At 39.6% G+C, this 22,523-nt stretch overlaps 1 protein-coding gene across 3 annotated transcripts in view; it reads left to right on the top strand.

Annotated features, from left to right (window-relative positions):
• PLCB1 (phospholipase C beta 1) overlaps positions 1 to 22,523 on the top strand; it is a 457,205-nt gene that overhangs the window by 384,689 nt on the left and 49,993 nt on the right. For 2 of the 3 annotated variants that reach the window (XM_029071936.2, XM_029071938.2), the window contains 7 exons: positions 287 to 340; positions 2,427 to 2,646; positions 5,866 to 6,046; positions 8,953 to 9,029; positions 9,125 to 9,214; positions 10,658 to 10,715; positions 11,693 to 11,779. In XM_029071936.2, the coding sequence (XP_028927769.1) occupies positions 287 to 340; positions 2,427 to 2,646; positions 5,866 to 6,046; positions 8,953 to 9,029; positions 9,125 to 9,214; positions 10,658 to 10,715; positions 11,693 to 11,779 (767 nt within the window). Of the gene's footprint in view, positions 1 to 286; positions 341 to 2,426; positions 2,647 to 5,865; positions 6,047 to 8,952; positions 9,030 to 9,124; positions 9,215 to 10,657; positions 10,716 to 11,692; positions 11,780 to 20,641; positions 20,760 to 22,523 lie in introns of all 3 variants that reach the window. The other variant, XM_029071937.2, reaches the window with a different exon arrangement.

The raw sequence follows: 22,523 nt of genomic DNA, 5'->3' as shown, positions 1-22,523 counted from the left end.
TTTGTATATTTGTTTTTGATAAGTTGTTTTGAAGTTCTCATTTATACCAGTAGATGGCAAAAGCAATTCCTAAACAATTTAACTAAAAACTCAAGAATGTTTTTACTTAAATTCTATAGAATCATTTTTTATCTAGAATACTAAGCATACATTCACCAAGTCAATCTTCATACCATGACCTTATGAATAAACCATGTTTTCTCTTATGAATCAATTTATCATAAAATGGATTCAGAATTTATGGAAAGCCATTTATGGTTGTTGACTCAATTTTTTTCACTCTTAGGTTCTGTAAAAGCACCTGCAAAATCAGAAGATCTTATTCAGAGTGTCCTTACAGGTAAAAATAAAACACCAACAGCCATTTGTTAAGTTTGTCATAAATTTGGGAAAAGTTTTTCTATTTCAGTGTGAAAACAATGTTAACATTGGTTCTTACTCTTGCTCACTATCTTTTAAATATACTAATTTCTTATCAAACATGTAATGCAAGTAGTGAAGGAAAAACTTCTAAAAAGCATCTTAGGGGTGCAAAGGAAACACAGCCCTGGGAGTCTGGAGACATGGATTCTAATCCCGGATCTGCCACTTGCCTACTGTGTGACTTCAGGCAGAGTCACTTAATGTCTCCATACCTTAGTTTCCTCATCTGTAAAATTGGGATAAAGTACCTATTCTCCCTCCCCTTAGACTCTGAGCCCCAAGTGGGGCAGGAACTTTGTCTGACCTAAGTAATTTGTACCTACCAAGCTCTAGCACAGTGGTACATAATGCACTCTAAAATGCTACAGTTACTATAATTATTATTAGCAGTTTCCCAGAGTACCTGTTTCTCAATGCAATTTTGCAAGCATGGAAGCAAAACTATCTTAGGCACTGAATATTCTATCAGATCAATTCACCGACAACTTTCCACTTATAGACACTATGCTATCCTGAGTCAATATTACTATGTGGTAAACACCTGAGTTCTAACTGAATTCTGCACAGAGAAAGTGTATTTTTGAGAGGTCTTATCCAGTAGAAATATCTATTTTTGACCAAAGTTCCAGGGTCAAACCTCCAGCTGTGCTCAAAGGAGAAGGAATCAGTGCTTTTGGGCCCTTGATTCTTTTTCAGTAATTGAAGGCAGTCTATTTCTTTGGTACCTTCTCCCTCTCTCTCCCTCTCTTTCTCTCTCCCCCCTTTCTTTCTGTAGTTCTCACTCTCTCCTCTGCACCCAAGCTGCACAGAATTTTGGGATTAGGAAGAGAAGTGGGATGGAACCAGACTGGGATAAAATTGTAGGGAAGGAAGATAATTTCCAATTGGAGAGAAAAATGAAATCCAAATTTATAGTAAGCAATTAGTTTTATTCAACAGGACCTTGCCTCAATCTACAGTGCTAAATTTGAAATTTGACCCCCTAGTTTTAGTGAGTAAAAATTTAGGATGTATCTCTGGATATGAAGGATCGGATGAACAAAATATATGACTGGAGAAAACACAAAAAATATGTTGTTCTAAATGCTTAGTGCAATGTTCAGTGAGCATTCAGTGTATACCTTGATGATGAATGAAGAGATTCAGTAGGCAAGACAGCAAGCTTCTGTCCATCTGGAAAACTCCCCGATCAGAGAGGAAGTTCAAAGGCACTGTCTCACGGAAAAATACTATGCTACTGAGTCTTATAGCTAAACCGTCTTAATTGTGAGAAAATTAACTTGGTGCTGATCTCCATTCATTTCAGTGAAAATAAAGCAGTTTCTTTACTAAAAAACATGTCATTGGGATTTTTTATGGTATCTGTTAAGCACTTACTATGTGCCAGGCACTGTACTAAGCACTGGGGGTAGATACGAGTTAATCAAGTTGGACCCAGTCCATGTCCCACATGGGGCTGACTGTCTTAATCCCCATTTTATAGATAACTGAGGTATGTAGAAATGAAGTGACTTGCTCAAGGTCACAAATGGCAGAGCTAGGATTAGAACACAGATCCTTCTGAATCCAAGGCCCATGCTCTACTTACTAGCAAACTGCTCCTCAAGTTGTTTTTAATAGCATCAGTTTCACCTCTTGCAAGCACTACCAGTGATTTGTATTTCTGCAGAGATAGTTTATGGCCTTGGCTAGAAGGAGACAACACATATGCTGAGGAGCTGGGAGAATGTTTGAGCAATTAATTTAATCAATACTATAGTATTTAAATGATGAATTCCGTAACAATTTCTACCCCAGTCTCATAAATACTTTTTGTTTCCAAACTAAGGTATTGGTTCAATAGAGTAGAGCAAGTCTAATTAACTTGTAATCATCAGCCCTTTAAAATGTGTCTGTGGGTATTACTATGCAACACTTAGATCGCATAAGCCGATATCCAGCAGTTGAACATCCATCTCGGTCATTTTCACATGCACTAACTGACCTCTGTTTTTTTCCTGCAGAAGTGGAAGCGCAAACTATTGAGGAACTGAAACAACAGAAGGCCTTTGTTAAACTTCAGAAGAAACACTACAAAGAAATGAAGGACCTTGTCAAGAGGCACCATAAGAAAACCACTGATCTTATCAAAGAGCACACTACAAAGTATAATGAAATCCAGAATGATTACTTGAGGCGCAGAGCCGTCTTGGAAAAAACAGCAAAAAGAGATAGCAAGAAAAAGTAAGTTGAAGAGAGGTTCTTTGTCACTGACACCATAAACAAGGACTTTTTCTATGAGTTGGAGGTATATGGGGGTAACTCCAAAGGCGAGAATTCCTGGGTCGCATCCAGTTTGGGAAGATAATTGCTGCTTCCACAGGTTGGTTTGTCCAGGCGGTGTGAGAAAGGGACAGGGGTTGTTGGACCCAGTTAAGATCCCCTATTAAGCCTACCCTTACAACTGAGCTAAAGTTTCTAGACCACCACCCACCCCCCCCCACAAAAAAAAAAATGTGTTTGATAGCTTTAAGTTTTGAAGCAAACCCATTTTTTTCCAGGCATAAACAGGGTATCCATGCAATTATTGAAACAGCAAGTGCTCTTCCTATTAAGGAATGATCATTAACCAAATGGCATCCAATTACACCGACCCTATCTGGGTCTACTTCTAATGCCAAGCAAATTCCTTGAAGAATAGCTCTTTGAGACTGTCCCTTCTTCTGGTCTAAAGTAGTTAGCCTTTCTTTCAATTCAAAGATGGGCCTGAAATAGAAGATTTTGGGAGGACATAGAAGGATGCATTCTTCTAATTCACATAGCCGTCAGAAAGAGTTTAAAGTTAAGTCCAGATAATTGTATCACTGTGTTCATTTTTCATCCTTTACTCCTGAAGCTTTGCATTTCTGAAATTACTTGTATGACTTTCTTCACTGTCTAATGTGTAAATTTATAGTACCGTCCTCTATATAGGAGAACCAGGACTGAATCTTTATAATGAACACTATTATATGGTTGGTTTTGGTCATGTAGATACTGGAGTGGAATCACTGAAGCCCCCAAAATGCATTTTAGGATCTGAGTGGTCTGTTTGCCTGTCTGTATTAATCAAATCATTCTGTGCTATATAGATACCGTTGAGGAGTTTTCTTCAGAAAAGTTCATTCCAGCCTAAGTTTGTTGTGAAAATGGAATAAAATTCTCTGAATAGTTTTTATTCCTTTAGGACTTAATAAACATGACCCTTCAGGTTAGCCCACAAAGCATACTTTTTTTATGTGACACTTATTTGAAGGCATTAAAATAAGGAAGTATGGGAAATTCAATCCCAATTTTTAAAATAGTTTTTGAATAGTTCAGTCTTGCAAGTGCTCATTATTTCAAGTTGAAGACACTGAATGGTGATCCCATCCCTGCATGAAAAGCCATCTGGGACCATTATCCTGGTGTGCCTGTGGCTACAGAATACAAATCATTCATTTATCAGCAGGTGTCCCAAATAGCCTCCAAATGGAAAAATAACTAAATGGACCTAACCTGATGGAAGGTAATCAGTGATCTGCACATCTCCCCAGTATTGTGTGAGGAAATACTTGTGAAATACTGAAGTTTCTATAGAAGCATTGTTGGGAGGGGCCACATTATAAATACTTTCAAGATGCTGCTTCTAATGGCCGCCTGCAAAACAAAGTGTTATTTTCCAGCAGCCAGAGAAAGCTCTTGTCTTGAAAATATGTGACCTTCTGCAGTATTCAGTTTGTGTCAGGGTTGCAGCATTGTCTTGCAGATCTCTGTGATGTGGCATCAGTTCCAAAGGGTTTTGTGGCTCTGAAATGAAATATGAACTGCCATTCTCTGACAGATATTCAGCACTGCTATCTTAAAGATTTGGGTTGACCACATTCACAGTCCTAGATGCAAGGCCTTAATTTGTTTCCTGTCAAAATTCTACATCTGCTATGATGTTGTAAAATTTCTTTGATTTCTCTAAGCAAGACTCAGATGATTGTCTATTCTTTCTTATCACAGGTCTGGAGGCCCAGCCTGGGTTAAATGTTCTGTCAAGGTTCTTTCCAGCTTTGTGTTTCCGTTATCCTAGATCAGTATTGTTCATGGAAATACACACCCCCAAAACCACAATGAGAATTTAACCCAATTTCATATATTGCAAAGTTAGCCAATTAAATGGGCTCCCACAAGGTCCCAGGGATGCTGCAGAGGACAAGAACAAGTATTACAAAGCCAACCAACCCAACAGTACTGATCCACTTCTTATTCTAGCATGACTTCTACTTTGACTTCTTGGAGCAGAGTGAAGAGTTTATCAGTGCCCAATTGCTCCTTGAACCTTTCCCCCTGTATTTCATCTAGCTATGTGCCAAAAAACATGGAAACACACATTCAATAGGGAGATGGGCCTTGCCTAACCAGCTCTCCCCCAAAGCAGAGAGTGGATTTCTGTGGTCTTTGTTACTCATGGAAAACAGCATGGCTTAGTGGAAAGAGTATGTGTCGGGAGTTAGAGTTTCTAATCCTGGCTTCACCAATTTCCACTGTGTGACCTTGGACAAGTCACTTAACTTCTCTGTGCTTCAGTTACCTCATTTGTAAAATGGAGATTAAATCCTTTTCCTCTCCTTAGACTGTGAGCCCCATGTGATAGAGGGACTGTGTCCAACCTGATTAACTTGGATGTATTCCAGTGCTTAGAACAATGTTTGGCATATAGTAAGTGCTTAACAAGTACCAGGATTACTATTAATTATTATCATTAGGAAAGGCCAACTAACTGTTTTCCCACCTACCCCCTAGATCATGTGATGATAATAGTGGTGATGACAATGATATTTAAGCACTTACCACTGTGTACCAAGCACTGTACTAAGTGCTAGGGGAGATAAAAGATTATCAGGTTAGACACAGTCCCTGTCCCACTTGGGGCTCACAGTCTAAGGGGAAGGAAGAATAAGTATTAAATTCCCCTTTTACAGATGTGGAAACTAAGTCACATAGAGGCTCAATGACCTACCTGCCCAAGGTCACATAGGCCAGTGGCTGAGCCAGGATTAGACCCCAGGTCCTCTTGCTCCCAGGCCCATGCTTTCTCCGTCAGACCGTGTTGCTGCTTTCCCCTAAGACATGATGCATGTGAATTCAGTGTTGGGCTCACTCTTCCCTCATGAATTGTACTAATATTTTGGAGGGCCACCCCAAATAGCCTAACAGTATTTATTGATAAATTAGGTAGTATTTTGAGGACGATTTCAAACTTTAGTCTGGCAGCACTATCCACTTGCACAGTTTTCTTCTTCTCTGAATAGTTTTGTTGTAATATCTGGACCCTTTGACAAGGTTGTCTTTTTGGCCCATAACACTAAAAGACAGTGGTGGAATCAGGCACTGGAAAAGGTGTCTCAATGGTGAAAATCTTGGCGGTTACAGCACTCTCTGCATTCCTTGCAGATCTGAAGCAAGCAGTCCCGATCATGGTTCTTCAACAATTGAACAAGACCTTGCTGCTCTTGATGCAGAAATGACCCAGAAGTTAATAGAATTGAAGGACAAACAGCAGCAGCAACTTCTGAATCTCCGTCAGGAGCAGTATTACAGTGAAAAGTACCAGAAGCGAGAACATATTAAGCTTGTAAGTTTGGGGAATTCTGACATGAGATCAGTTTGGGGGTGGTGGAGTAGCACATTAATATGAGGCAGACATTGTAGACCTGGTAATTTGATAATGTATTAGAAATCTACTGTTGGACTTTTTCTCTCATGAAACTGACTGCTAGATATACCCAACTGAGGTAGGAAAAGGACTTTTTTCCCAATTAAAATACATTTTCCTATTTCATGGGGAGAATGCTACCCAACTATTTTTCCTGTCTCTTGGGACCCAAATAAAAGGATTTAGGGTTAAATTAGAGAAAGAGAGATTTGTTTGGACCTTTGGAGGAACTTCTCAACTGCCAGGATAATAAAATGCTAAAATGTATTACCTTAGGAAATTGTGGAAACCGGGAAGAATCGAATACTCAACCTAATACTACAGGATGCCAGGTGCCCTGTTAAATGGAAATCAGAAAACCTCCAGCACCCTGCTACATGGGAATACTGTAGAGAAAAACTGAGATGTTTGATGCCCCAATATTACTTTGTAATATTGAACCATCCCAAGCACTTATTATAATGCTCTGCACACAGTAAGTGCTCAATAAATACGATTGATTAATGATGCTATTTTTTGGAAAACAATTAAGATTAGGAAAATTCAAAAATGCTTCTGATCTCAACTATCAGACTTTAACCTATCCATCCAGCTTCTGCCTGAGTTTAGAAGAGGAACACACTTAACCATAGAATTTACAAGAACTTTAGGCGTATTGGCCAATATGATAATTGATTTTTCGCAAGTCTACCTACGTAGATAGTACTCCTCAGTCCAGGTTTAGAAGTAATAAAACAGCTTTTAGATTAGATGATGGAAAAAGAGACCTGAATAACGTATCTACGGCTTTCATTCCGAAAGGATCGTTCAAAACCCCTGGTTTTTCCTCGATTAAAGTAAAACCGACACCAATCCACATCCTTTTTAAGCGAAACACCTATGAAGCAGATTGATTCCACTGAATGATCAGCAAGGTCTTATTGAATGAAACAAGGATCTCCCATCCAATATAGACTCACTGCAAATTTTTCCTGCCTTCAATCTTTAATTCATGAGAAGTAATTTAGGCACAAACACAGGCACTTTGTACTGATTTTGATTATCACAAAAATTAAAACTTTAGAAAATGTAAAAAGAAACCTGAATGTAGAAAGCAGCCTAAATATTTGACCTGGGAAACTCACCGATTCCATCCACATTTAAGACACCTAACATTACATAGCATCCGTTCTACCTTTCCTGCCCACTCTGGATTGTCTGAGTACATAAATCTACCAGCCCCAGTAGTCAGTCTCTGAATCAACCCTATAAATTGATATTTACTCAATGCTCAAGTTATGCTTTCTGAAATGGCAAGAATTATTTACTAAGTTTAAAAAAATGGCAAGAAGATGACCAGTCTTCCCAGAAATTTCCTGACCAGTATTTCTCATCTTCTCACTTTTCTCTGTATCCTCCATGCAAGTGTTCTGACTCTGTTTTATTGTGACTGAAATTTATTTTTTCTCCCTATGGATTCAATAGAAAAATTCAGTTTTATTGTCTTTAAATACCGACGTGGACTAAAGAGTATTCTTACAGATTCTTCATTTATTTTGGCATGAGCATCTTTCTTTTTACATGCATGATTTTTTCTGAAATGCCTACAAGATTCTTTGTAACAGAAAATAAATATTAAACCCTTAGCAGTCAATAGACGAAAGGTCACGCACTGCCTTTTTTATTATTTACCAATGTACAAAGGTCTATTGCTTTTCTAGATCATGTTTGTGTAGGGTGGATTATCAGTTGACAGATGTAACTCATCCAAGGACAGAAAGAGCAGGAAGCTTCTTCCAGAAATCCCTCCTTTCTAAGAACTAGATATCCCAAAGTTCTTAATGAAATAGAACCTTCTGGGAGGTAGTGAAAATACCAGAGAGATCTGAGATAGGGACTAGAGCAGATTTTATGAAATCCAAGATAAAGGCATCCTGCTTTCACACTGCCTTATTTCTAGTAATAGTATTTCTGAAGTGCTTTCTGTGAGCAGAGCACTATAGTAAGCCCTGGAAAAGAGTATACAAGAAGTAACTAGATTTGGACCCAATCCCTCAAGAGGCTCACAGTCTATAAAGGGGCTCATCTCTGGCACCTGTGGGCAGTCTCATGTCACGGATGTACCTATGTCCCCCGATAAGGGTATTGCATTGAAGGAACTTTATTTTAGGTTCTCTCTCTCTCTCTCGTTTTTCTTTTTCCCCTCTGAATTAAATTGTAATTGCCATGTGTCTCACTACTTCATGTTACTTGCCAATGTCTGGGGTGACTGAGTCCTTCTCTGACCCTTCTGCCATTATCAAGAGTTGACTCCTTCTCTGAACACCTTGAGTTGTAGTCATCCTGCGGTGTGGAATTGTGATGCATGAGGCTTTGAGAAAGATAAAAATCTAATACAATTTCTCTGGTGGGTGAGCTACTTCAGTTGACAGGCCAAATATGGACTAGATTGATTGTGTTGGGCCTATGTTTTGATCTGTTTTAAGATTGTGGATGAAATTAGATATTCTCACTCCCAGACAATGGGCATTCATCCATATCCTGAGTCATTGTCTGTGTTTGGGCACGACTTCAATTTGCTCGGTTACATCAATGTTTTCTGGTGGGCAGTGACCCCTTTAGCATCCTCTATCATGAGGAAAGTGGGAAACTCGAAGAAGAGATGTTGGGTTAGTGACAGATAATTTATTGGTTTGCCATAAAATGAGAACTTGATGTGGGTTGACTTGCAATTTATTATGTATAAAATGATCTTCACAGTATTTTCCAACCAGAGACTCTCTTGCTTAGAAAAAGTATTTGTTTGTGATAGCAGAAAACTTCAAATTGACATTTTCTTTTTCCAGCTGATTCAGAAGCTAACAGATGTGGCAGAGGAGTGCCAGAGCAATCAGTTAAAAAAGCTAAAAGAGATTTGTGAAAAGTAAGGCTCAATTTGCATTACAAATTCCATATACATAAATATGCTTGACCCAAAAGTCTTATACATTTTTCCTTTACTTGATATTTAACCTTTAGAGAAAAGAAAGAATTAAAGAAAAAAATGGATAAGAAGAGACAGGAGAAGATAACTGAAGCCAAATCAAAAGACAAAAGTCAAATGGAGGAGTAAGTAGGAGGATTCTAGTGGTTTATTTCACATTGTATACCAAGAGAATTGGGGTTTTACAAAATATTTAAACCAAAAGTTGAAAACTGTGTAATTTTCCCCAAGCCCACACAAATGAAAGTCCTAACATTTTATACACTTAGGACTTTCACTTAAAAGTTAATTCAATGAGTATTAGGTCAACCAGAGCTTAGCACTGAACTAGCAAATATTAGAGTAAATGACACCAAGTGTTGGAGAGCAAAAGTGTTTTTCAAGGAAGATGAAAGAATCAAAAAAATAGTTGAATTGCTTTAGACTGCAGTTTATAAGAAACTAACAGCTTAGAGAAGTAAAAAGCGCTTATCACTTAAGTTACTTAAGAGCAGAAAGAGTGGTATTACAAGAAGTAAGTTAAAAACTGCAGATTTTTGATCTAGCACTGGAGCATTGTGCTTGGTTGGTTGAAGCAGGGAAATAGCTTGCTGAGAGAAAATGAAGCTTAGTGGATTTCACTTCTCAGCAGAAAGCCCAGAAGACCCGTCTGAAACAGCAGACCCTTCACTTATGAATTCCCATTCTGCTTGGACACTGATGCCCTCACGTGTGCCAACTGCAGAGCCTGACAAAGAAGAGGGAAGAGAAGGGAAATGATCCCAAAACTTAAAGCCAGTGAAGCCTGAGAGTACTCCCCAAGCTGCCTCCTAGCAGGAGCCCCACATTTGTGCCAGGATTCGGTCTTGACAACTCTGGACCTGATCCTCAGAGTCCCAACTCTCCCGAGCTTGTGGTTACATGCCTGGACTGTTGCTCTCTTGCTGATGGAGCCGGGCACCTCTTTTGTTACTAATTAAGTCCTGACCCGAAGAGCAGTCGGCCCAGCCTGTAGTAACCTGCAAGGCTCTTGGCAGCAAAACTATGAGGTGAACTGTATGTCCGTTCTAGGAGAGGGAAACATCACTGTGTCACTACCCTGGGTACCATAGCATTCTCCGATCAACTCTGGATGTTCCCTCAGACCCAAAAATAAAAAAAATCACAACTTTTCAGAGAAACAGTGACTAGGCACAATAATATTCTTAGATAAAACACTGACAGCTTTAAATGTCCTAAACTTTTTAGATAAATACATTGAAACTACATCTTTCTCAGGGAAGCTGAATACTTTGGCCCAAATCCTGTCTTCACATATTGATTTTGCAGCTCCCTCTTCCTTCTCTGCCTCAGGGCATTTAAACTTGACCTTTACCCATTTAATTCAGAGTTGAATATAATTTAAACCGAATGTTTTAACACTCTTAATGTAGGTACAACTGAGCAAACTCATGTTCTTGCTTTGGGAACAGTTAGGAATATCTGGTTTGAATAACCCTAAATTGACAGTATCACAGTGTGCAGTTTGGTATTTGAGGATGTATATAAACCCATGTCGTTTGGTGTAATATATTGATTATTGCTCCCAGGGAGAAGACTGAAATGATCCGGTCATATATTCAAGAAGTGGTGCAATATATTAAGAGAGTAAGTCTGTCCATTGGAATCCTGTTGACAAAAATCGTGGATACAAATTTTATGTAAAGATGCTGAGATTATAGTTCTTGTGGCGAAAATGAGTGGCACCTATAGCTAACCAATATGTCAAGTGGAAGCTCTAGAGAGAAAATTTTCAATCCCAACTAAGATATTTTCACTTTTTCTCATTTAAATGCAGATCACAAGATGTAAACTGTGTTTTGTCCATAGGACTAACATTTGCAAAGAAGTTAACTGCCTCAACCCAGCTTGCAAAGCTATCAGTATTAAAAACGATAGGTTTTAAATTCATTCATTCCATCGTATTTATTGAGCACTTACTGTGCGCGAAGCCCTGTACCGGGCACTTGGGAGAATAGAGTACAACGACAAACAGACACATTCCGTGCCCGCAATGAGCCCCACAGTCTACATGACTTAATGGAAGGAGCATGGGCCTGGGAGTCAGAGGACCTGGGTTCTAATCCTGACTCTGCCACTTGTCTGCTGTGTGACCTTGGGCAAATCACTTAACTTGTAAATGCCTCAGTTACCTCATCCCTAAAATGGAGATCGAGACTGTGAGCCCCACAAGGGACAGAGACTGTGTCCAATCCGATTTGCTTGTATCCACCCCAGCGCTTAGTACAGTGCCTGGCATATAGTAAGCACTTAACAGATACCGTCATTATTACCAAAGGGGGAGACAGACATTAATGTACATAAATAAATTACAGATATATTTAAACATTCAAGTACTTTGAAACTTGGAGAATCATGTTCATTTTGAGTTTACCAAAGAGTATTTTATGCAATACCCAGCATAATATCAGAAGACGTGAGAGCTTGAGTATATTATAGGAGTATAAAAATGCCTGCTGATTTTCTGATTTTTAAGACTGATTTTGATTATTATCTTAATAACTTAATATAACTTGCTTAATCAATGTTTGGATGAAAGGGAATGTTTTGCTACTTTCTTACAGTTAGAAGATGCACAAAGTAAACGGCACGAGAAACTCTTAGAGAAACACAAGGAGATCCGTCAGCAAATACTGGACGAAAAACCTAAGGTAAAGCGTTCTGTACGATAACAGAAAAGATTTGGAAAAGAGTTAAACTTTTACAGTTGATTCTTAAAATGAATGTTATATGCATGTTCACTCATCACACAAACTTAAGCTCTTCACTCACTGAAAAGTTCATTACTTTTTTTCCAGCTTGTATAATTAGATGATTATCATTGGATTCGTGAAGTGCTTACTATGTGTTAAGCGCTGCTCAAAGTGCTGGGGTAGATACACATTAATCTGGTTGGACGCGGTCCCTATCCCATTCGGGCATAACAGCTGAAAGTAGGAGTGGAAGGGGGAGTTTTATTCCCATTTTACAGTTGAGGATCTGCTTTCTTCTTCAGTTAGACAATTGATGTAAAAGTCATGTCTGCCCAGCAGAGAGCACTCTTCACTGTAGTCTTTCTTTACATTTTGCCTAAAAATAATTTGCATGGAAAAGGAAAAGAATCTTTACTCTATTTTTCAGCAGCGTCGGTGAAGCCATTCCGAATTTGGCCCTCAGATGATCTCACTGCTAAATGCATTCATTTGGAGTGCACGATGATGCCATCTCTAATCGAAGAATCTAGCGAAGCAACCTGGCTCAGTGGATAGAGCCTGGGCTTGGGAGTCAGAGGTCATGGGTTTGAATCCTGACTCCACCACTTGTCAGCTGTGTGACTGTGGGCAAGTCACTTCACTTCTCTGTGCCTCAGTGACCTCATCTGTAAAATGGGGATTAACTGTGAGCCTCACGTGGGACATCTACCCCAGCGCTTAGAACAGTGCTCTGCACATAATGATAATATTGGTATTTGTTAAGCGCTTACTATGTGCCGAGCACTGTTCTAAGCACGGGGGTAGATAAAGGTTAATCAGGTTGTCCCACGTGAGGCTCACGGTCTTAATGCCCATTTGACCGATGAGGGAACTGAGGCACAGAGAAGTTAAGTGACTTGCCCACAGTCACATAGCTGACAAGTGGTGGAGCCGGAATTCGAACCCATGACCTGACTCCCAAGCCATAGTAAGCGCTTAACAAATGCGAACATTATTATTATTATTATTATTATTATTATTAATCCTTAAACATAAGGCACTGTTTTTTGACTTCCCTCCTGACTTCCACAAATTAGCTTCCATTGTAAAACATCTTTTCATGATCAATTGAAAATGAAACCTCCAAAACCCTTTCCATTGGATTTTATTCATCTTAAATTTCCTAGGACTCAAGATGGTGATTGTATAGCAGCAGGTTTTTCATTCAGTTCAGTGTTCTTGAAGTTTCCAATTGTTCTAATTCTTTGTGAGTTACTTAGGGCATTTCTGTTTTTATGCTTTCTATACTGACAGTGTTGTTTATACTGTGCATTTCAGCAAGGCAGGCTAAATTCCTCAATGATGGCAATGTTCTTCACAGTCCCAGTGCATTAATTGGATATTGTTTATATCTTGGCTGTTTTACATTGGAAAAATCAAGTGGAATTTTCCAAAACTTCAGAAAAGCCAGTGTTTTCCCTTTGGGCATGGTACATTTTTTTTTGTGAAAATAATCAAGATTTAAGCCAAAAAGTACTCAATTCTCTGGAGAGTTTTTTGGGTTCCTTTTTACATGTGACCTTACTTCCAGCCTGAATGTTTTCTAACGTTGATCTTGTTTATTCAAAATAGAAATATTTTCAAAGGTTAAAAGGAATCTATCGAGAACAGACTCAGGCTGTGTCTTTGGCACATCTGATATTGTCTTCCTTCTTACTGGACTATTGAGTCTGACAATAGAGAGAGAAAAGGCTCATCACATACATGTTCCAGGCAGATGCAAAGCCGAGTACAGGCGGATCTTTTCCTAGCAGGATTCCAAACAGGCAGCAGCAGGGAGAAGTTTGGATTCTGAGCCATTGCTTATGAAGACATAGTTTTGTTCCAGAAGTGGAGGTCGCTTCTAGGAGCTGTAAACATCCAGGCCCTTTGCTTCCTAGGACATGTAGTTTTTTTATATATATATAAAATCAATCAGTGATATTTATTGAGCACTTACTATGTGCAGAACACTGTATTAAGTGCTTGGGAGAGTACAGTACAACAGAGTCGGTAGCTATGTTTCCTTTTCTTGCCTGCAGTTCCCTCAACACCTTTAAACCAGACCTGATTGGAGGGTGTGGAAACACACTGCTCTTAGCCAAAGACTGGCTTTGACCCGGCCATCTTACCACGAGGGTATTTTCATTTTCTATTTTATAGGCATTAAAGCCCTCGTAGGAAGTTTTGTTCATCAACCGGGATGTTTTCCCTTGGCAGTCGAAAAGGAAATCCGGGAACCCAGCCAGAGATCCAACGCAAATGTATTTGTTTACAGAGCGCATATCTCAAAATTTCATACAGACTCTAAACAATTGTGCAGGTTGGCTTCCCGAGGTTTGATGTTATTGATATAAAGTTTACTGTCCCTAGGGGTGTGACCAAATATTTACAATTTACAACTCCAAGACACAACATTCTAATCCAATAAGACCTTGACTTCAAATGTTTTGAGTTAAGACAAATGGTATAAGGTTTCTAAATTACCACCTTGTTTCAGCTTTACAATATACTGATTTTTACTTCACAGTACTAGCCTTCTCCAAGAGGCTTTCCCCGATTAAGCCCTCCTTCTCCCAGCTCACTCTCCCTTCTGTGTTGCCTATGCACTTGGATCTGTGACCTTTGGACATTTGATATTTGCCCCATTCAATGATATTTACTGAGCTCTTACTGTGTGCAAAGCACTGTACTAAGCCACCCCCAACTCCACAGCCCTTATGTGTATACCTTTAAATTAAATATCATGGCGTACTTATTCATATTAGTGTCTTACTTCCCCTCTAGACTCTGTTATGGGCAGGATACGTTTCTGCTAAATCAGTGGTGTACTCTCCCAAGCATTTAGTACAGTGCTCTGCACGTAGTAAGCACTCAATAAATAACACTGATGGATTGAGAGCCTCATTTATGGTATTCTCTGATCCAGAGCGTGGGAAAATAGGAAAAAAGATTAAGAGCAGAAAAAAGTAGTGAAAATTTATAAGAGCAGGCAGGGGGCAGAAAAGAGGGTTTTCCTGACCGAGTCACCAGACAGTATCCATACACATCTGAAGAGAAAGTCAGTGGCCTTATTCCAGAACCTACCTGACTCAATCTACATTAATAAAAGTACATTATCATTTATGCAGTTGAGTACAGAATAATAAGTCTGGTAAAATTACGGTATCCAACCTTCATTCAAGTACTGGTCAGCACCATTTTATAACATTGTTCCTTTGAGAAAAATTAGTCCCGACATGATTTGACGTGACACAGTTTTCAGGAATCAATTGTCACAAATCCAAGGACATCCCCTAATCTGAAGTTTTACACGTTGATTCAAATTTGGAGTAAAATCCAGATCACATTTAAAGACCTGAGTGTTCTATTTTCTAATTTTCATTGTGAATTTCTCCTCTGCTATTTTTCCTCAGGAGGTTTATTTGGCTGTCCTTTGTGGCTTGAAGACTGTCTATGCATAACTGATAGCAAGGTGGGACTCAGTGATGAGTTAGCCTTGGTTTCGTGGCCAACCTTCGGGAGTTGTTAAATGGCTAATCTGGAAGGAGGGGCTATCCTAAATATGCAACTTTTCTATTTTTTAGGCGGGGGCTTGGGTGCTGAAATGTAGAACAAGATCATTAGTTTATTGGACAACTCCAGTTTGGGAAGAATGTCTGGCAATGGTAGGGATAGGATTTGAATGCAGAATGATTTGACAAGTAGTGGTAATGGTCTTGATGAGGAGGATAAAGCAATAAGAGTAAGTGCTCAGTCATGTCTTTGAGAAGGAGAAATGATACAAAAATTGTGGGGGTCACTGTCTAGGAATCAGCCTAGCCCGGTCTCTATCCACTACATCGTACTGCTTCTCCAGTGTATTTCCTCGAATTCTTGAATATTTTGTAGTATTGGGACTAGCCAAGTGGGCCTGAATTCATTTGCCTCAGGCAGGAGTCTTTTAGCTAGCTCTTAGCATCCTTTGGAGATTCTTTTGTAATTGTTTAAAGTGAACGTAGCACTTCTTTGAACATTGATATGCCTTTTATGAAAAAACTAGGTCACCAATGTACTGTTGGGGGCCCTGAGTCAGTAACTCCCTAAATGGTATGCCGCTGACCAAAAAGGTTCCTGCAGCTGCCCGAAGTGGAGAATTTTAAATCAACGAAGAATAGCTATTTCATGCCAATGTTTCTTTCAGATTCCTCCTTGCAGATGCTGGTGATATTAGTTAGACTGGTATTTGAGTATGAAGGGAAAAAGATTCATGCCTTGGTTTGTTAGATAATTTAAATTTCCCTTATTTATGATGCTCCTTTTTTTTACTTTGGATAAAGAGAGCATCACAGAAAGCAGCACGGCTTAGTGGGTAAAGCACAGATCTGGGAGTCAGAGGACCTGGGTTTTAGTCCCAGCTCTACCACTTGCCTGCTGTGTGACTTCAGGCAAGTCACTTAACCTCTCTGAGCCTCATTTTCTTCATCGGCAAATAAGTGATTCAGTATATGTTCTCCCTCATACTTAGACTGGGATCCCATGTGGGATAGGGACTGTGTCCGACCTGATTAATTTGTATCTACCCTTGTATTTAGAACAGTGCTTGACACATAGTAAGTGTTTAATAAATTCCATTTTTAAAAGTGAGCAAATGAGTTTATTCCTCTCATTCCTAATGTTTGGTAAATACTGAAAAATGGAAGTCCCGCTGTCTGATTATGGGTCATTTCCTAATTGTATAATAAATATGTTGCCCCCCAAATAAAACAAAACATTTTCCTCAGCTGACCCTATTGAAATAACTAAAATTTTTGTGAGCCTCCAGTTTCATACAGAAGGTGATTGGGACAGGGTTCTATGTTCATGAGAATTTTTCAGAACCCATCATCCTATGAATAATATATTGGATTCAGATCACATGTGTTCATAGCTATAGTTTTGATTAAGCAGTATAGATCGACTGCATTACATACACGTTTTATTGGGCTGCGTATACAAACTTGTTATGATTCAAAAACTAAAGCAGCAAGCGCTTAAACATGCAGTCATCTTCCTTGATTCAGTGCTCTAATTGGTTTCTTTGGGAGTTCCACATCTGGCTAGACTTGGTAAGGATTGAAGGAAAAGGCCTGTAATTTGCCGGAAATGATGAAAGCAAGTAAGGAACCACTCACAGATCCCCTTACGGCCCCCACCAGCCAAGGAATTGAGTTTTCTGGCCTACTGAGTAGAGACTGCTTTTTCTCTTAACATTCAGGAATTTACCCTTCATTCTTTGTAAGGACAGTTAATGAGAAATTGCTCTTAGTTTGCCAAAGACATTCCAGTTGATATTGATCACTTTGATATTGATGATTCTGCTCATCACCTTTTTGAGGTGGGTTTTCTTAATGTACTTTCAATATAGCGGTATTTATTAAGTGCTTACTATGTTCCAGGCACTATTCTAAGTGATGGGCTCGATACAAGGTAATCAGGTTGGACACAGTCCATGCCCCATATGGGGCTCACAATCTTAACCCCCATTCTACAGTTTAGGTAACTGAGGCACAGAGAAGTGGAGCAACTTGCTCAGGGTCACACAACAGACAAGTGGCAGAGTCAGGATTAGAACCCAGGTCCTGCTAACTCCCAGACCCATCCTCTATCCACAAGGCCATGCTACTTCTCTGTATGGATAATATGGGTATTTGGGTATGGATATATGGGTAATTTACTTTTCCAGTAACATCGGTTTTGTCTTTCCTTCTAAATCCATAGTTTTAAATTATTTTATCAGAAAAAGAAATTTGGGGGAAGGTATGGAACATTTTAAGTTGCACCGAAGTATTGTGTGCATACACTCTTCTCCCTTATGGGAGTACAAAAAGATCTCATACATTTTCCCTTCCAGAATCCTTGTGACAAGGTGACATGTTTTTGAGTATAGAAAGGGAGAGGTATTCCAGTTCATATAGGCATGTCTTTCACTAGTACAAACTACCTTCATTCCAAGAAAGTCATCATGCTCACAATTTTCACAAGTTGAGAAGCAGCATGGCTCAGTGGAACGAGCCCGGGCTTGGGAGTCAGAGGTCACGGGTTCGAGTCCCGGCTCTGCCACTTGTCAGCTGTGTGACTGTGGACAATTCACTTAACTTCTCTGTGCCTCAGTTCCCTCATCTGTAAAATGGGGATGAAGACTGTGAGCCCCGCGTGGGACAACCTGATTACCCTGCATCTACCCCAGCGCTTAGAACAGTGCTCTGCACATAGGAAGCGCTTAACAAATACCAACATTATGAAGTTTCTATTTGGTCTTGGTACTTTTCACCAAAGGTGCCTGGTTTGGGAATTAGTTCAGAGAGCATAGAACCCACTTGACCAGTCCCCCCGTTGGACTCCATCTCAAGTCATCCTCCAGGCCTCTCTCCACTAAAGTGCAGCAATTTGTGATCTCAAGAGGGATGCAGGGAACAATTCTCCTTTCTACCTTTCTCCACCAGTCTTTACCTTTTCCTTTTATGTCCCTCTTCTTCATTTTCTTACAAGTTGTCCTTTGTTGCGTAGGACTCAGGAGAAGACACATTGTGTGTAGGAGCAGAAGTCAATAACCCTTTCTGCAGTAATCAATGGGAAGGAAATAGCATTGGATCTAGGTTCCCGAGCAACAAAGTTCCCTGGATCTTTGCAGTAGATAGTGGAGGTTGGATTGAGCAGGCCACACTTGAACTAAGTATAACGGGAGCTGCTGTTTATGTTGGATCAGAATTAAAGGAAAATTTGGTAGGGAGTAAAGGTTCATAAAAGTGATCCGAAGGCCTTATTTTTTAACCCTTGTCCTTACCTTTTTCTGTTGTTAGAACCTCTTCCGTGGAGAGTGAAATGTGCAGGTGTATACAATGGAAGAATTTCTCCCTGTAATCATTTCAACAATTAGCTCACAGTCACAGTATACATTTTCGTGCCTACCAGTGAAAAATGATCTGTCCAGAAAACTTACACTATACTTAGACTCAGAGCTACAAGACTGAATAAAATGTTCTTTTCAAAAAGACAAGCCATCATGGAATCAGGAATTCCTGGGAATTCCTTGAAAATATCAACCTGTGTGCATATTCATCTTGTAATCAATTGATGAAATGGTACTAGAAACTTGGGGAGGTTTGGAGAACGTGGAGAAGATGGGGCCCTTATCTTCCAGAAGGTAACCATTTCACTGAACTGTTGTCTCGTGTTCACTGATACGGCTACATTAATGCAGGATTTAAGGCCTCCTGAGCATTCGGCCCGATGAAGTTGGTTTTATCTTGCCCAAAATTGCTGATGCGTATCCAGTTCTCCAGACGCCTGCTGACACATTCTAAATTATCATCCCTTCAGACGTGCTAATATATTTCTCCATCCCCGGCTGCAGACTCCCTGACAGACAATTTTCTATAGGCTTAGTGATGCATATCCAGTTTTATCCACACTACTTTGTAATCAGTTTTCTATTGAACGTAGCATCTACCCACGTCTTTACTTTACACTTTGCTGTTCGGCATTCCTACTTTCGCAAAGTTATTGACAGAATCTTAGATTGTTGCTAAAAAGGCTTCTGATGCCACCAATGGCATTGGTTTTGTTAAAGGTAGTTGTATTTTGCTCAATTTTGAGCCAATTTTGCCTGAGATTGGGTCTTAAATCAACCAATATTTAATGGGATCTGGTGGAAGAAAGAGGAGGAGCTGGGAAATAAGTTTTACGGTGATTGAAGGTAAAAAGGTTTTGCTTTCTTGCCCTAACTCTTAAAGACCTATTAATGATCCCGAGCGACATGAAGTCCTCATAAAAATTAAATATATGCACCGTTTCAACTTATAAAGCACTCTCCAACCCAATTTTAAGCTTTAGGCAGACATAAAAACTTAATTTCAAGATGATGTAGGCACTATTCTCATCAGTGCCTGCTCCACATTCTGCTGCTCCTTACTGACAAACTAAATGCTCAGAAAGGTGAATTTACACTTTCAGATAACTAGCAATTCGTAATGATATAGTATTTAGAGTTAGATAATTGTTCCCTCTTAGTATTGAATCTGAGCGGCTTTAAGCATAATGTTGGGATTCAGTCATTTTTATAAGATAGGGATTTTTAGGCAGGTGAGTGACCGATGAACAGTTTTACATTTGATTTAATTTCCCTTATTCAAGTAGATTTTTTTCCATATTGGACTTGAACTCAGAGTAAATGGGATTACTTTGTTTTGCTCAGACTTGGCAAATTCTGCAAAGGATTCAATCACTTTCTTGAGGAAAAATTATGTTTGTTTTTTTTTAAGTGCTTACTATGGGGAAAACACTGAACTAAGTGCTGGGGTAGATACAGATGTATGTAGATCGGTTAAAATTCTTACCCCACATGGGGCTAACAATCTAAGGAGTGAGAACAGGTATTTAATCCCAGTTTTACAGATGAAGAAATTAGGGCCCATGCTCATTTCCACTGGGCCACACTGTTTACGTGTCTTTCTGTTGGTAATGGTGAATGAATAAGTGATTTTTGTGGAGAAATAATTAAGGTAATGCTTTTTTTCATCTCAGCACAGGAATGGGAGAAATAAGTGAGACTAGAATCCCAAACTCCAGAGGAGAGGATCAGATTCTCCCTTGCATCTTTTAGTCAGCGGTGAAACCATAGCACAGGTTCTGCAGTAAAAAGACCAGTTGAAGGTTTTGCATCACTAGTGTAGTAGTAACATGCCCAAGAATCCTCCCAGGGGAATCATTTTGAACAGGGGATGCAACCAAGAAATATATTTCGATGCCAAAAATTGACAGCCTCCCTTTTTTTTCACACAGGGGGAAGGTTCCTCCTCATACTTGTCGGATACTTGCCATGAGGATCCCTCTATTTCCCCCAACTTTACTCCCCCCAACCCTCAAGGCCTCACGTGGTGACCACCATCCTTCCGACCAGGTAGGACTGGATGGGAGGGGTCGCTTTTGAGAGAAATGAGGTCTGATCCTGATCCTACAGAATGGATTTTCTCCATTTTCATATTCCCACTCTTTCCTTTTCCTCTACTCCTCCTGCCCCCCAGTTTTCCCTCTGCTGTACCTGTCTCCTTTGCTTTTGTTTCTTCCTTCTCCTGACTGCATCAATTTGGTTATTCCAATCTTCATATGCACTTCTTTACTCACCTCCTTTTTATTCTGCCACTGTCCTCTATTTTCATGTTCATGTTTAATCCCTGCTGGCTCCGTCTCCATAAAAACAAAGACGCACATCTTTTCTCATGATTTTCACCCTCCAAAATATTATCACAGAAGAAGAATACCATCCTGTTCCTCTCTTCTGCACCTCCCCTTTCTTAGCTCACACCCATCTCCCTTCATTGTCATCCTCTTCCCAATTATTTTGAGTGGGGTTTTTTGTTGGGTTTTTTTTGGTTTTACTGATGGGTGATTTGGCCTAAAGACTCTTAACTGGGTTCTTTCTATGTTCAGGCTCCTACCTAGTATTTGAGTAGAGATGGTGTCCCTCTGAGGTTATTTCTACCCTGCTAAGATCCTAGAGATACATTGTCAGGAAGATTTGTTGAGTCAGGGAGAGGGGAGATGAGAGCTATAGTACAGTCCAAAGACATAAAACCTGAACGTTCCTAAAGGAAAAGAAGAAATTAAAAAAAAAACAGGCAGCCATAAATAAGAGTGGAAAATGTGTAGGATACAGATGCCTGCTGAAAATATTCAATAAGAATGAAAACCTGTACTGATACGTTGTTGAAAATATGAGGATAATTGAGGATTTCTCAGTTTATCTGAGAATTAAGCCATAATGAAAGATGTGCAGGTGAAGGAAAATGTGATGGTTTGACTCTCATGGTTCAGTAAGAAGACAAATTTTTCAGTACGGTGATCCCTTCTAATACTCTTTTTTTTAGCACTTTTTCACCATAACACTATTGACTTTTAATGCACTTTCTCACTTTGCTCCAATGTTGCAGTCCCTCCATAGTTCCCCATAGTTCAAAGTCCTCACTAAGGCTTTGAAGAGTAAGTGAAGCCAATCTGACTTGGGGGACAGAGATTCCCCCATAAAGTTACCGTGCTCTGGAATACGGAGATTACCTTTGCAACGTCTCTTTGTTCTCCATTTATCAAGCTAGTGAGTTTGTGTGTTTTTAAAGAGGATGGGAAAGAAAGCACTGGAATTATTTGCATGTGTAGGCATCTAAAGGCCTAATTCAGAATCTTTAATTATTGTTGCATATTTCTGTCACTATTTGATTGTGTATCTGTTGTGTTTTTAACACCCACCCTTGCCACAAAACTGTCCTCTTCCTTCACAGAGATCTCTGCATTTAAGAGGCCCACTAATAAGCACGGGCCATCATGCCCTACCCAACTTTCCCCAGTCATGATACACAAATCCACAGCCTCAACTCTACCTAATCTCCATCCCTCCATCAATTCGCATTACCAACCCCAACTCTGTACTTCAATCAGCACTATTTATTGAGCACTTACTGTGGGCAGAGCACTCTACTAAGCAATTGGAAGAGTACAAGACAGCGGTGTTAGAAGAAACACCTCCTGCCCACAAGAACTGTATTTTCTTGGAACCAATTAAGGACGCTAACCAGGGTGCATCAGTTCAGCAAATGATAGTTTCCAAACAATGAAATGCAACTCCAGTCCTAGCTCTGGTCTAAACCCATTGACTTGCAGGCTAGGAAGA

This window comes from Ornithorhynchus anatinus, chromosome 9 (assembly GCF_004115215.2).
Source record: "Ornithorhynchus anatinus isolate Pmale09 chromosome 9, mOrnAna1.pri.v4, whole genome shotgun sequence".
In the NCBI taxonomy this organism is placed as follows: domain Eukaryota; kingdom Metazoa; phylum Chordata; class Mammalia; order Monotremata; family Ornithorhynchidae; genus Ornithorhynchus; species Ornithorhynchus anatinus.
This window is presented reverse-complemented; position numbering and strand designations above follow the sequence as displayed.